Source organism: Lasioglossum baleicum, chromosome 12 (assembly GCF_051020765.1).
Source record: "Lasioglossum baleicum chromosome 12, iyLasBale1, whole genome shotgun sequence".
NCBI classification, from domain to species: Eukaryota; Metazoa; Arthropoda; class Insecta; order Hymenoptera; family Halictidae; genus Lasioglossum; species Lasioglossum baleicum.
This window is the reverse complement of record NC_134940.1, coordinates 2659973-2674885: the sequence shown is the minus strand read 5'-3', so window position 1 is coordinate 2674885 and position 14913 is coordinate 2659973. Positions and strand designations below refer to the sequence as shown.

At 45.6% G+C, this 14913-nt stretch overlaps 1 protein-coding gene across 1 annotated transcript in view; it reads right to left on the bottom strand.

The window, feature by feature from the left end:
• E75 (ecdysone-induced protein 75) overlaps positions 1-12754 on the bottom strand; it is a 162595-nt gene extending 149841 nt beyond the window's left edge. Inside the window, exon 1 of the mRNA XM_076435855.1 lies at positions 10751-12754. Coding sequence (XP_076291970.1) covers positions 10751-10940 — 190 coding nt within the window. The 5' untranslated portion in view covers positions 10941-12754. The remainder of the gene's footprint in view (positions 1-10750) is intronic.
• Between the last annotated feature and the right edge of the window lie 2159 nt (positions 12755-14913).

The following is a 14913-nucleotide window of genomic DNA, read 5'->3' as shown; positions in this document are numbered from 1 at the left end:
TATACTGTATTGAGTATTGTATACGTATATAGATATAGCAGCACCGGCACTGCTGCAAGGGGACTAGGTCATTCCCCCTTGACTTGCACTACCGAGCGAACAGGGGTCATTGCGAGACACTGAACCCTTCGAATGGACACCCTTTCCACGTCGACGTGGCGTACGCGAGCGAGCAAGAGCGTGCTGCGCGCACTTCTATCCGAGCGAGCGGGTAAAGCGGGCAGAGAGCGGGTGCAACGGGTAGAGCGGGTAAAGCCCGAGCGGAATCGCGGTGCGCCGACCCGGCGAGCTTTTCGTCAGCTATAACCCGACGACGTCTATGCCTCCGGTCTATGTATACTACTCCGTGGAAGGAGCACCGTCGTAAATTAGACACTCGAGTTTTAGTGCCAATTGATGCTGCCGACCGTTCGCGAATTCCCCTTTTCAGGGGCTCGCATCGCGAAAAGCACACGCGTCGCAGCTACCTTCGCTTCACAGGCTGCTCTAGTCTAACCGGTCAAAAATCGATTTTGTTCTTTACGTTTGATGCATCGAATTATTCTAACCTGACGACTGACGAACCCGAAATACGAGTACATCAACTACTTTTAACACTAACCGTACCACGACCGGTCAAATCACCGGTGTCACATTTTTTACTTTATAATCGTTCAAGTTGCAAGGATATAATTCCATTAGCAATTATTATAATATGAGTTTCTTCATTCAAGCACGTATTCTCATAAAAACTGCAAGAAATTTCAATAAATTCAGTGTTGTCATTTTTATGAAACGGTATACAGGATGTCCCAAAATTTCTTCAACAACCGGAAATGATCTCGGGAACCTACCATTTCCGGCTGTTGAAGGAATTTTGGGACACCCTACTATAGCAGTCGCATTTTGTGCCCGGTACGGTCAATGCTAATAGATTAATCGAATCTGGTCGAATCTCAAGCAGGTTGTGGACTGAAAAAAATGTTTGAACCTTTTCATTGCCCATAAAATTGTCCATTATTAACAATTATTATTATATACCTAAAATGAAGCGTTCCTGAATATTTTCCGGAGGATAGATTCCATCCGGTGGCGTACACGGCCACGCATAGTCGAGTTCCGCTCGTTTAAATTGGGCCATGGAATCAAAAGCGGCGCTGTTGCAGCTACGTACTGCTGCCGCTGCTGCTGCTGCTGTTGCTGCAACAGCAGGGTCAAGGCAGTGCACTTCGCCGATGCACTTGAGGAGCATTGCTCTCGGTACCGTTCAGTCGCTTTCATTGAACGAACAATGCCGGCACGATTGACGCATTCAGACGGCCCGACGGACGGCCGAAATTGGCTGGCCGTTTCAAGAAACAATAATTATACTCGCTAAACCGATGAATTTACGTCGCACTCAAAATATCCGGTGGCGACCGGGCCCCTAAGCAAATTCGCGTCACGTCATTTGCGAACATGGCGATGGCGAAAGCACCGTCGTCGCTGATTCGCCGAAAATAATTTTACTGTACAATTTATATTTTGCATAATCGAATTGCCTGCGAATTTACATTATTTGTAATCTATAATAATAAAAATCAAATGCTGTTCGTTGGTCACGACATCACGGGAGAACGGCTAGACCGATTTGGCTAATTTTTTTTTTTTGATGTTCGTCGTAGTCCGAATCAGGTTTTTAGATTTAAAAAAATTGGAAAAGTATCACGGAAAAATGGAAAATTCGGGAAAAACTAAAAGTGCTTTTAGAATCATATTTCAATACAACAAAAAACGAACGTCGTAGCTTTCAATCAATATTTCAATAGAACGTCGCAGCTTTTAATCAATATTTCAATAGAAATTTACATTATCGACATCTGTTTGCATTATCGACATTATAAATATTCGCCAGTTAGTTAATTTCGATTGCAATTTATTTCTTCTCTTGGAGAGTCACACACCAAATAAAATGCGTACCACTAACCCTCTCGCGAGCTCACGAAGCGAGCGAGCAACAACTCCCCTCTGGTATACAATAATAATATCAGGCTCATGTTTATCTAGGAAATCGGAAGATCACGGAGCTTTTTCGTTTAAATGCCTCCGGAATATCCAGATGTTCAATGTTACGACCGCATTATCATTTTTAACTTATCTGACATTTATCTGCTTGCGGTTTTTCTGACGCCGAGATGGCGCATAAATAAGGAATAATGAATCACTTCTGATTGTGTGCAGATCAATTAAGACGTGAAGTCATTTGCAATTATCTCTCTCTGTTCTCTCTCCGTCATCAAACATGTATTGTACATGTACTATGTACGAGCGCGTGTATTCAACTCGCGATAATAAACGATAACGGAGGAAAATTAGACACATATCGAAACTGTTATCAGTAGAGACTAACTAAGAGATAGTAAGTGTCGCTTTTAGTCTAATTTTAACGATCGAGCAAGTTGGAAAAACGAACAACGCTGTGACGAAATAAATGTCGCTAGCCAAATGACGGATTCAAATACTTTCAATCATTTATGATTATTGCCTGTGAAAAGATAAAAATCATGTAAAATGGAATTATTCAAGCTCGGAAGAAATGTTTAATTTTCCAGACAAAACAGTTCCGAATATAAAATGATGTTGTGAGAATATAGTTAACAGTACATTTTTGTCCTTTGATGTCTCACAAAAGCAGCGACTCCCGTTGAAACCGCTTTCAATATTTCTGAACGCACGGAAAGCTTCTTTCACGGATATCAAAGTCCGAGAATGTCAGCCGGCAAACCGTAATTAAGATCAAATTAAGATTTAAAGAGCCCGAGGCGGGGGCAGGGGCAGGGGCGGTTGGCGTCCAAAGGGATGAAAAATCTTTAATGTCGACGGATGCATATCCACGGTTTCCCCCGGAGGGAGGGAGAGGCCAGACAGACACGCGTCGGCGAAGGAGAAGAAGAGACATTGGGATTGGGGGAACGAGACACGAAACGAGGGAGACAGAGGAAAAGGGCAGACAATCATGGCGCTCGATGAAAGGGAGGTCCAACTGCTCGCACGTAGCACGTGAAGCTGCTTTTCGCCGAAAGTGTATGCGTACTGGCTGTCTCGGCGGGCTTTTCAAAATTCTTCTGAAAACATTCACGATCCATCCTAAAACACTATTTACTCCGGTGAATTAGGTAATAATAGGCATCTTTAATTATTATGCACGGATGATTTGAAACGACCGAAACCTTATTGGTTGAAATTTTCTTTTCAAGTAGTTAATCTTCACATTTGTTTACATTTCTTTTCTCGCGATCAGTCTGAAACACCCTGTAGATTGCCGTGTGTGGGGCAGCCATTTGACCAGCGAAAAAGATAATCAGTCGGGGTAAAAGGGAGGAAAAGGGCAAGGGTGAAGTATCTGAACGGTCGGCACGCATCGCCATGACCCTATCGACCCACGTTACACGTTGCACTAATTAATTACCCTTTTACCATCGGCTGGCTTAACGAAATCAGTTCCCCCAAGCTCGTTTACTCGTCCACAAAAATGTCATGGCCCGGTAAAAATTTGTCCACGAAAATCGAATTTTCTTTCACATTCTACGACAAACATTGATAATTCACGGTTTACAACAAAGGATGAAAGATAACTGTGAGCGAGGAGTGCGAAGCAAGCCCAGACACAGATGATAAGAGCAAAAAGTAAAAAATTAATGGACAACCGATACGAAAATTGCCTAGCAAGGGAAACAAAACGAAAACGATGAAGAAGGGATCAGAGCTGCCAAGGGCGAACAGGTTTCTCCGATTCCGAGGCCCAAGATAAACACAGGGTCCCTAAAAATATTTGCTCTTCTTATCGGCTGGTGCAGCCGCTGTCGGATCGCCCAGCCTTTCAATGTATGGAACCAAAAATTCATGAAACAAAATATTTTCGAAATTTACTCGTCGTAAAAACACGTCCTCACATTCTCACGTTTTTTTCTTTGCCGATAACAATGGGTATTTTAATCGGGAAATGATTGGAGTCATCGCTGGAAAATTCCATAAAATTGTATTTTACGAAAGAGAAGGAGCAATGTGGATTTTTAAATTGTTACATATATTTTCAGTTCTGGCATTTTTTCTCTACCAACAACAGCAGATATTCTAATTCGAAAGAACTGGAGTCCAATGCTCTTCCGATAATTTCAATAGAATTAATGAAAGGATGGTTTTTATAAAATTATTATTGCATATTTTTAAAAAAACAAGAAGCAATGCAGATATTTAAATCGTTCTTCCTTCCAACACTTTCTCTTTATCGATCGCAATAAATATTGTAATCGAAAAAGATCGTAGGGTACTGTTTCCAGTTTCAAAAGAAATGTTTCAATAATAGGGTGGCGTTTCGTAAAATTGAGTTCTAGGTAACGGGGAGCAACGCGACTAGGGTTTCTTAATGGTTGTAGATCGAGGGTAGATTTTGAAACGTAAACTTTGGAAAGCATTGCACTGTGCGGTGCATACTATTCACATTCACCGCGTAGAGGCGACAGTGCTGCACGCACTTGACGCGCACGTGCTGCGTGCATGCAGTCGGAAATGCACGCACACGCACGCATCTTGAGACGAGGACTGAAGGGTGTCTGCGTCCATGGCACACGATGCAGCGGCGCGCACCCTCTGAAATGTCCGAACTAACGCTTACGTTGCACCGTAGCCATTGCATTTGAAAATTCTACAAATTCATTCATACTTTATCAAACTGCCCAGAAAGTCTTAAATCGGAAAAAATTTTATCGGATTAAAAAAATTTCTTTCTCTCTCTCTCTGCGTGTGTGTGTGTAAAAACAAAGCCACGAACTTGAGAAAAATATGTATTAATATTTTAATACTCGTTATCTTCGTTGGTACGAATGTTTTTTCAAGTGTTTATTGCAACACCGACTTAATCAGCCGAAGAGTTCGATTAATATTGTTTTCAACCAAAAAATCAATATTTCCAGAACGGAGATCAAAAGTTATACATATACATTTAATCTCTCGCTCGTATACTCCGTTCGTCAAACACTGAAACACCGAACGGCCTTTCTTCCATCAATGAAAATATTCAATCTACGAATAAACATTCGTAAGCTGCTTATGTTACACAATTTTCCCGTGAAAGAGGCAAAAATGAACGTGACAGGGGAACAACAGAATGAACACCGCCTTTAGAAATTGCGCGACAGGATATCGAAAAAAGAGAGCGGTTAATCCAGATTTTTGTGAATTTTTATGCAAACCGCCAGTTTCATAAATTTATATTGTAAAAATAGGTTATAAAAACCAAGGGTTAGAGGAAGATTTACGTCTGCCGAGTGAAAGGTTCTTTGTGGTAAAATTAGAATGAAGGGAAGGTGAGCTTTTGTAAATAAAAGACAGCAGAAAATTGTTTGTATTTTTGGCGAATCTGTATCGCGCGCAGTGATGAAGACTATCCGAATGAAGGGGCGAATGGTAGAGAGTAGAGAGAGTACGGACGCACTTCCGAGCTCGGATACCTACGTCAGCAGACCTTGGCCTCCAGTGAGCATAAGCCGATAACAGCAGAGGTCTCGATAAGACTGGGGCCTATTTTAAAATACCGATTTGGCCCACTCGAGCAGCCGCTGCGACCTCCATTTTCCTGATCTACTCGAATTCTTAGCTGCTTATCCGAGACCCGAGACGAGCTACGCTCCCACTGAAATTAATGGCCCGTCGAAACGAGACCCACGCTGCTTCTTCTAGAACTCGAGGCGAGCTTCTTAAATGAAAGGAAAATTAATTAGCATGCGGAGTACATTGTCTGAGCAACAGTACGGTGCCCACTACCTTATTCAACGAACACTTGGAAAATAATTGTTATTCTACATTCTACAGAATCAAAGGCTTCAAGAACTTGGTAAAGTTCTAAGTCTTTAAATTTGAAATGTTTTCATTTTTACTAAACACTTGAATAGTGCATGGAAATAAGAGAGTACATAAACGTCTTGCGCATGGATACTGCCATTTGACAGGGAATAGCAAAACCTCCATGGATGCACTTAATAAAAATTCATTCGAGCCGTGTTGTTTTTACAAATATGGCCCCCGTGACGCATACGCAGCTCGTCAGGATTTTATCGTGGAATGGAATCAAGCGAACATCACAACGGAATGTAGTAAATATTGAAACGAACGTTTCCAAAACAGAACACTTCGATTGGTCTAAAAAATCAAATTAACGACGATACAGAAAATATGAAAAACATGTTGATTCTCTACACTCTACAGTAAAAGTTGCATTTTCAACAGAACTGTGTGATATGTACTGTTAATAACGTGGGCGCCATCTCGTGAAACGTATCGGAGGGTTTTCGGGCGGCGGCGTGGCGCTTTCCGGAATTTCTCATGGTCAAGGCCAAGCCTCGCGTCATCTCTTCCAATTTATATTTAGAGCCAGGAGGATTGATTCTTTTTTTTCTCAGGACACAGTATCAACGTAGGTACCCGCTCTGTCATTCCCGAGCATGATTTTCCTCCTGATCAGGCGAACTACATATGGCGAATTATGCGGGCGGTAAAGAAAATGGTCTGTATGCTTTTCCATAAGGATCTAACCATATTTTACGTCTGCTTTAACGCTATCGACAGTTCCATTTTCTAACACCAGGTGCCGAAAATGGTAATTTCGAATTTTCCGATACTATGAAGCTTTGTGTGTAGTATCAATGTACTAAGGTGTAGCCGCCAAGTGGTTTCGACATTTCCGATAGGAAGCGCTTTTTCCCCAGTTTCGTGCCTCTGAAAAACCCAACGTCTTCCCGAACTCCGGACCCTCGCGGCTATCAACAAAGCCAGCTCTCGTTATCATTTACGTAATCGCCGACCAAGGTGACGCGTCCCCGTTCAATGTCACCGAGAAACAAACGTTACAGTTTCACAACCGAGTGATCGGTCGCAATTTATCAGCGATCCAATCGACAACCTGTCGTGTACATACCTGCAACGCTGCTGAAACGCGTGAACGCGACGGGATTTTCAAACCCCGATCCAGCGGCGAGTTCATGGCCGTCGATCTTACGATACGTACACGTACCGAGTGGGACTGAAGTAAACGCGTCACCTTATATTTTCGTACAATTTTTTCATGTTCTGTCGCTAACATAGTTCATCTTTTTCGAGAGAAGTTCTTGTTTGCTCGATAAGTAATAATTAGACTGCGGATATCGAGGCAATTTTCAATTTTCATAGACAAACTTTCACAATGTGGCAATTGATGAAATTCTATTTTTAAAACGATTGGAAATCTTACTAAATGCTATCGAATTTTATATTCTAGCATTTTTTGAAAATTTTCATAATGCAATATATTTTTCGTAGAAACAGTACGAGCAATGAAATAATTTTTAGCCGAATGCAAAAGAACGATAATAAAATCTGAGCCCAATGTTATCACGAGCGAAGTCGCGTCGTCGTTTATCTGTCTTCGAGAAGCAGTTGACGTTTTTCGAAATATCAATATGAAAGGGGCTCCATCATCCGGCTCCATCCGAGATTTAAATAACAAACTGTATCGGCATTGTGGAGGTTGACGGGTCTGCTAAAACGACCTCGACACGCAGCTGCGTGTTAAATAATCAACGGTGTTGCACCTAATGTCAAGGTCGCTGGCCTATCGACCACTCAATCGATAAACAATCACGGTTCGCTGATAACAGAATTCGAGGTAGATTATCGAGAAGTAACGTTCTCGCATTCTCGAGCAGTGCAGCAGAATACATAATAAGATGAGGAAAACGAAACAGAGCAGAACCGGAGATTGTTTATAACCTGCTGCAAATATCTTGCACGGTCCAACGCAAAAAACAAAATCATGATGTTTATCTAAAGGCGCCGCGCCGATGAACAATGGCAGTCGATATTTAATTGTAAATACGAGGCTCGCGTAAAATGTTTGAACGCGTGTACCGTGAATACAACTTTTTGGACGCGTCAACACAAGGTCTTGTCTCTCTCGAAAACTCAAAAAACTCCAAAAAATGAACGAATTCGATGAAATTGTCAGGTTGGTGGGACTGCGATGCTGATGTACAAGTAAATCAATTTCCCATGATGTTATTGCTTTACGTAATCAATTGTGTAATGCCACAGAAGCATGAAGAACAATGAACGTTATGTAATTAATTAAATAAAACCGTAACTACTATTATAAATTGAGTTACATGTGCATGCGCAAACCAGACATAACTTTCGCACGAGACTAATCTTATAATGTTGTCGTTGTCTGGCGTGATCACGTCATGCGCAAACAATTGATGCGAGTTCTAAATAAAAATGATGAACTCTGTGCGTTTTTCGAAGAGCACCGCAACTGGCAGCAAGAATGCGATCGCAATGCAATGATCGATTTTGTTGTTCTTTCGTCGTCTTTCCAGATTCCGAATCGATAAAACTCGCGCGGAATCGAGCTGTTCGATATGCAAATTGTTTCGCTAACGAGGAGGCCACGGCTCATCGACGACGGATCGATTATCGATTATCGATTATCAGGGTACACGGGTATTAGCTTTCAGAGGACGAAGCCCCGTAAATCGCTCGCCTCGATTCCTCGCGACTATGCGTCCATTAATCGATCCGTTTACTTTCGATTTTAAATCTGCCGAGCTGGAATGGAAACTATCGCATCACTTTCGGTTTTTCGTAACGCGTGGCATTTCTTTCGGACGGAATAGTGGACTATATGTGTACATGCTTTGCGATAAATACCTGTTTTAATAAAATTCGTATGCGAAAAATAAATTTGTTCACAGAAATTGAAATTAGTACTAGAATTACCAGACGAATCGAAATAACATGTTTCCGATCGTTTTCGTGCGATTACCAAGCTTGTGAAAATGTTTCCATGCGAAATTCCTAATAAAATTCCTGAAATAGAAACGCGCCCGGTCCAAGGCAATGAACTTTGCAATAAAATAAAAGAATGACCGAATGCGAGTTGGAAAGGTCTCGAAGCATGACAAAGGGGTCATGCTTCCGTCCCATCAGCGTTTACAGCGAAAGAGATGGCGCATCCGCACGAGGTCGCGCGATCCGCGCGTCCTTTGTTTACTTTCGCGTCGACCACCATACTCTGCCGATATATTCGGAGCGAAAGTGCACCGGATAGACAGTGTGCAGGCAACTAAGAGCTTTTACTTTTGTCGAAGACTTGAAAAAGCTTATTTTTAGGCGCGAAACCCTGCGACCCGGACAACGAACGCGGCTGGCTGGAGAGTTCTCGCGTCGCGACCGCTATTTTTCTCTCCTTCTTTTACTTTTTATTTTTCTCTTCCCGCCTCCACCTTCATCCTCCGTTACACAAACGTCCGGCTGTCACGAAGAGCGCAGACGATAGCGCTTAGCGGGGCTTATCGTTAATGAAACGTACAGACGTAAACACTAAACATAGTGCACCGGCCGGAATGTTAAGTATTTCTGCGAAGTCCGATCAGGGTCGACCTGTCTATCGGAATATGCGAATTGCGGCCCGTGAAACGAGCCTCACTTGTCCAAGTTTGCTATAAGAAAAAATGCAGAATGAGCCTGCGAATTTTTGCACATACATTTTCCCCCGGAGAACGGCATCGGTGTTTAAGCAACGTCGGCGTTTGCAAGTCATCCTACAGAAAGGTGGCCAAACTGCAAATTTTTCTGCATTTTGACTTGTTAATACGTTTATTTATTTATTTATTTATCGGTGCCGTGAATCACATGCTACGTTTACACTTTACACAGCATACTAAAGTGTTAATATGTTTATTTAGTTTTCATTGATTGAAACGTTTCCCCAGCTCGTCCATAAAAATGGGAATTTCGTAGCAGTCTCCCGACTATGTGCTGATGTCACGAAGTGTACAAAAAATTGATCATTCGAAAGGAAAGGTTCCAAGAATAGATGCATACGATATTGGTCTGGCTAGAAAGTCCAATGATTTTTTGCGATCGGCAAAACGACCATGGATCAAGGAGTGGGAAATTCTTTTTGGATAGGATAACGAAATCCCATGAGAAGTAGTCGGGAGTTTTATAAAATCTCTGTGTATATTGTTCTGGCAATATCACTTACGGCGCATGTTTAATATGGCCGCCATCGGACCTGATGCACCCGTGCATTCGATAGTACGAAACAGTTTTGCGACATTAATTTATAATTAGTAGATTTCTCGAAAAAGTTCATCCAGAAATGCAATTTTCTTGAAAATTCAATTTCACAAAACTGGAAAGATTTTTTCGAATTCACCTTTACGGAAATTCAGAAGGTCATTGGTAAAGAATTAAAGGAAAGAAACGCGATACCAAAGTTCAAAGATCAGGATCGCAGTTCCGAAGAGCTGAATCGAAAAGCTTGTCGCCTCGTTTCACGAATCGTTTCAGTGATGTATTGCAAATATGTGCAAAGCGATGTCCGATAAACGCGCGTTATCGCCGGAGCGATTTCTGAAAGTGAGCCATCCAAATTATTGATCATGATGGATTAATAAAAAGTTATTTCGATTGCGCACAGGGAAAGACCAAAATCCTCGAATTATCAAATGGCCCAGTTGGCTGTGCGATAGCTCCTCCGTATCTTTTAAATGAACGAAAAACAGTTCGAGTGGCGGATTCTTTTCAAAGATTGCTGTTTAATAAAAATTGAACAAAATATAGAAATATGTACAAGTGCAACTAACGGCTACCTAGCAAATTATGATGAAGATGAACGATGCGAAGGCAGCCCTAGATGATATAAGTTGGGTACCTAGAAGAAAATCCATGGATGAATATTAGATACGAGGCTCACCAAGATCGGGTATGGAGCTGGTGGGTTCTTCGTGGTGTCCTTTCCCCTCGTTGGACGCCCGGGCCCTGGGAGGCGGCGGCGGGGGTGGCGGTCTCATGCTGGACGTGGAGCTGACTACAACGGTAGCTGGTGGTGGTTGCGTTGGTCCTCCGTTCCGATGGTTTGCCCGCATTTGCGTCTGCGGTGGCATCACAACCGTGTCACCGCGGTGCCCCTGGGGCGGCCTGGGGCACCAACCATGTAGCACCCTGATCGCGCTCCTAACTTCCGCCTGGAGTTCGGCGGCTCTGTCCCTGGCCGTGTGAGCCACGTTTAATCGATTCCCCCGCGGTCGCGGGTCACGGTAACTCTCGTGAAAATTCCTCCAAGATCGTGGCGCTCGGCTTCATTCACGTAACACGCGGGCACATGGGCTGGGGGGCGAGGAAGAATCTTGATTCGTAAACCGGGGATTTCGTCGAGGGATCGACACTCCTCGGATCGGAAAGCTAGATCGCGTGATCGGTGGAGGGGAAAATAATTGGCGAGAACGCGCGTGAGTCGCGGGGCAGGCAGGCTCGCCGGTGCGTTTTCACTGTATCACCGCGCGGATGTCTCTCGAATGTCACGGTCAATGTCTTCACAGCGCGGCGCGGCGCGGCGCGGCACGGCGGCGTGACACCTGCAGTGGAAGCCCTCGCGGTGGTACTCCGAACTAGTCACTCACTTTACGCGCGCAGAGCAGCGGCGGCGTCCGACCCCGTCACCGTCGCCCGATTAGTAATCACTGGCTCGGCTAAGAAACTGCGACCACGGAAAATAATCCGCGATGGCCCGCGGAGTGTCGTAAGATCTGTGTCGAACGCGAGCGGGGAACGCCCGAGTCACCGTCCGATCACTTCTACCTTGGTCGCTTTTCGAATCTGCGGCACGTGTCCTGTTCTATTCCAAACCACTGCACAACAGCTTTCTTAACTAAAGAAAATATATCTTGAACCACCAACGTGCTCTTCGTCTCGGGGAAACAAACAGACGAATTGTAGTCCTTCGCTGATGCTGGATCGAAGCACAAACAAGATCAACGAGAGATCACAGTTTTTTCAACCACTGTTCCGTAAAAATCGTAACTCCGGCACACGTTCGAAAATCCTGGTCACGAGGTGTCACGTGCTAGTCACAAGACCGTAGTCGTAGCGAGGATACACTGATAAAAAATCCTGTGTGGCCTGCAGCGGGCGCTGTTATCACGAGGGTGCGCGAGCACGATGCACGTAAGCCCGGTCCGCGTGGACGAGTGTTTCTTAGCAGTTCGCCGAAAACAACAGTCCTCGGAATACGAGTAGTCCCTCACGAGCCGCCGCCGACCTTTCCCTCTCTCCCACCACCCACGCAGCGTCCTCCTCCCTTCTGCTTTCTCGCTCCCGCCCTCGTGCCGGAGTGACTCTCTCCCCTTCTTCTCTCTTCGGCCACTCTCGGTTTCCCTCTCTCACCCTTGATGCACGCCGCTCCGTGTCGTGACAGAACCACGGGCGAGACGGAGACGGAGAGGGAGAGGGTGAGGATGAGGAGAACGAAGAGAAAAGACGCGGTCCACCTCCACACACACCCGGCGCGGCGGCTGACCGCGGGTTTATCGTCGCGAAGGCCTCCAAGAGCGTCAACCCCTGCTCGAGTTTCGTCACGAGATAAATGGGAGCAACGTGACTCGTTCCTCGTTCCTCGTTTGATCTGCAGACGTGTTAGGATGTTAGGATCGGTCACGTGATCGGACACTCTCAAAAGATCATCTCGCGCGCAAAGAGCCCTCTATCCTGGAGCTGCACTCTTCCCCTCGCAGACACCACTTTCCATGCGGAGAGTATGGGAACCGCGTGGATCACTGCGTACGCCGCGCCCGCGTCACACTCGAGTTAAAAGAAAAAAAAAAGGAAAAAGAAAGAAGGATGCCGGTGGTTGGAGCGCAGACGGCAATGAGCCGACGACGACGAGAACCGTCATCGACGCCGGCGAAAGTGAGAGTGCGGCCGACCGCGGTGGATTCAGCGGTGCATAAGCGCTCTCGTTTTCTCTCTGTTCCTCCACCCTGGGGTTACTCTCTCTCTCTCGCTCTCCCTGCTATCTCGCTCCACGGTATTATCTCTGTTTCCCTCTCGCCCCTTCTCTGTCTCTATCTTCCTCTGTCTTCCTCTGTGCATGCGACTGTCCCGTTCCTTTATCCGGTCTTTCCCTGTCTTTCGCCCCCTTCTCGCTCTATTTCGCTCCTCTCTCTATCGCGCCCCTACGGCTAGCCTATAGCCTGTGGCGAGCGCGCATGGTTCCGACCTATAGCGTTCGACGTTCCAGCGCGCTATCCGCGCGCACCGACAGCGCACGTATATAAAACGACTGGCGAGCGCGATACGACCCCACACTTAGCCACGCAACACGATCTCTCCCGGTGCGGTGCGCGCACACACCACCGCGCCTGCTCTCCCTCCCTCTCTGTCTTTCTTCCAAACCCTGTCTCTCCTACTTGGACTCCCTATCATCCGCCAACCATCGTACTCTCTCTCTCTCTCTCTCTCTCTTCAACCAGCCGATCTTCAAACTCTCTCGCACTTGGACACTCTTCCGAAATGTCTTCCTGTTCTCGCCACTCTTATCACGGTGAAAATTAATTTTTTTCTTGTGTAGTTGACCGTTGAATTTCAAAAAATATATATATGTATATATGTATATATCAAGGTTATTCGATGTTATGATAGACAAAAGAAGAGAATATGTTCAAGTGAACAGACCATTCCTAGGAGATCGTGAGCGACTCGGTAGTGTCCAGCAGTAACTACCCTAGACTAGATCTACAAAAGAAGATGTCCTCCCGATCAGACAAGCGAGCGCGTGTACAAACGGAAGGAGACGAGGGAGCAGACACGTTCCGTCGACACCCGTAAGTGCCCTTCGTGGACGCGTGCACATGATCCCCGAGATACCAGTCGGCGACGCACACGGCGTTTTCAAACGCGAGGCATAATTGCGCTAGCTTAGGTATGAGCTCTCCAGGCCTCGGTCAGGCGAATGTCGTTTACGAAAACGGCGTGGTTAAATGTATGTTAATGGGAGACGCTGGTGGTGATCGCACGCAGCACCATCGGCACGGGGTTCCTCCGTATATGTGCCATGGAACCGTAGCTCGAGCGATCCCCAGGCCCCAGACGCGTGAGTCGCCTACGACAAGTGCAAACGAACACGAGCTAGTGGGATAGAAGAGGGTTGCTGGGAGAGGGGGGGGGCAGACCACGGGGAAGCTAGCCACCCACGGTTGACCTAGGCGCGTGTGCGTGGCTGGTGCGTGCTGCGTAACCGAACCAGGCAGGAGTGGACCGAGACTGCTGCGATTGCTGCTCCCCAACTGCTGCTTTCTAACGCCTTCATTCGCTTATGCGTAGATCTTCGTGCAATCACTCGGTTTCGTTAGTTCCAACCTTCATCGACAAGGCTTATCAGCTCTATCGAGTTCCTACTGTCTATTCGATCAATTGAATTTCGCATTTTTTTATAAGGAGCTACCCAAATCTGAAAAATCAAAGTTGCGCACCTCCAGTTGGAGGACATCAGTTGATTTATAGCTTGATTTTCAAAAATCCGAGTCCCGGGTGCACACCATCAGTCATAATAGACGTCCACTAGAGACCGATTGCACTTGTAAATCAGAAGTGGGGTGGACCACTGCGACTACAAGTCTCTTTCGATTAATTAGTTTTGACAGCGTGAAAGTATCGAGAATTAATGCCTCTGTCTCGGCTAGAAGTGTCTGACACGAATCGATTGGTTAGAAGCAACGAGTTGAGATACATACACGGAGGTTGGTTACAGGATTCGTCGAGAAGTCTATAAAATTGTAGAGCACCGTTTTAGCCGTGTATAACCGGGGCTTTGCGCAGAGTAGAGACAAGCCTGAAGCAAACGACCAGCCGATAGGCAGGGGTGGTTGAGTGCGCGGTCGCGGTTGCGCGGCCGCTATCACATGGCCTTGTCCTTGAATGAGGCTCGTGAACCCGACTGCCGCTTTTATCGATCAGCCCCCGCATCCCGCTTCGACGCACTCGCTATAACCATCCATCTATCTCGGTGCAATGGCGTACCTAGCCGAGAGTACTCCCGGATCAGCGAAGTGCTCGCAAACGGGTCCTCCTACGAGCTGTGCG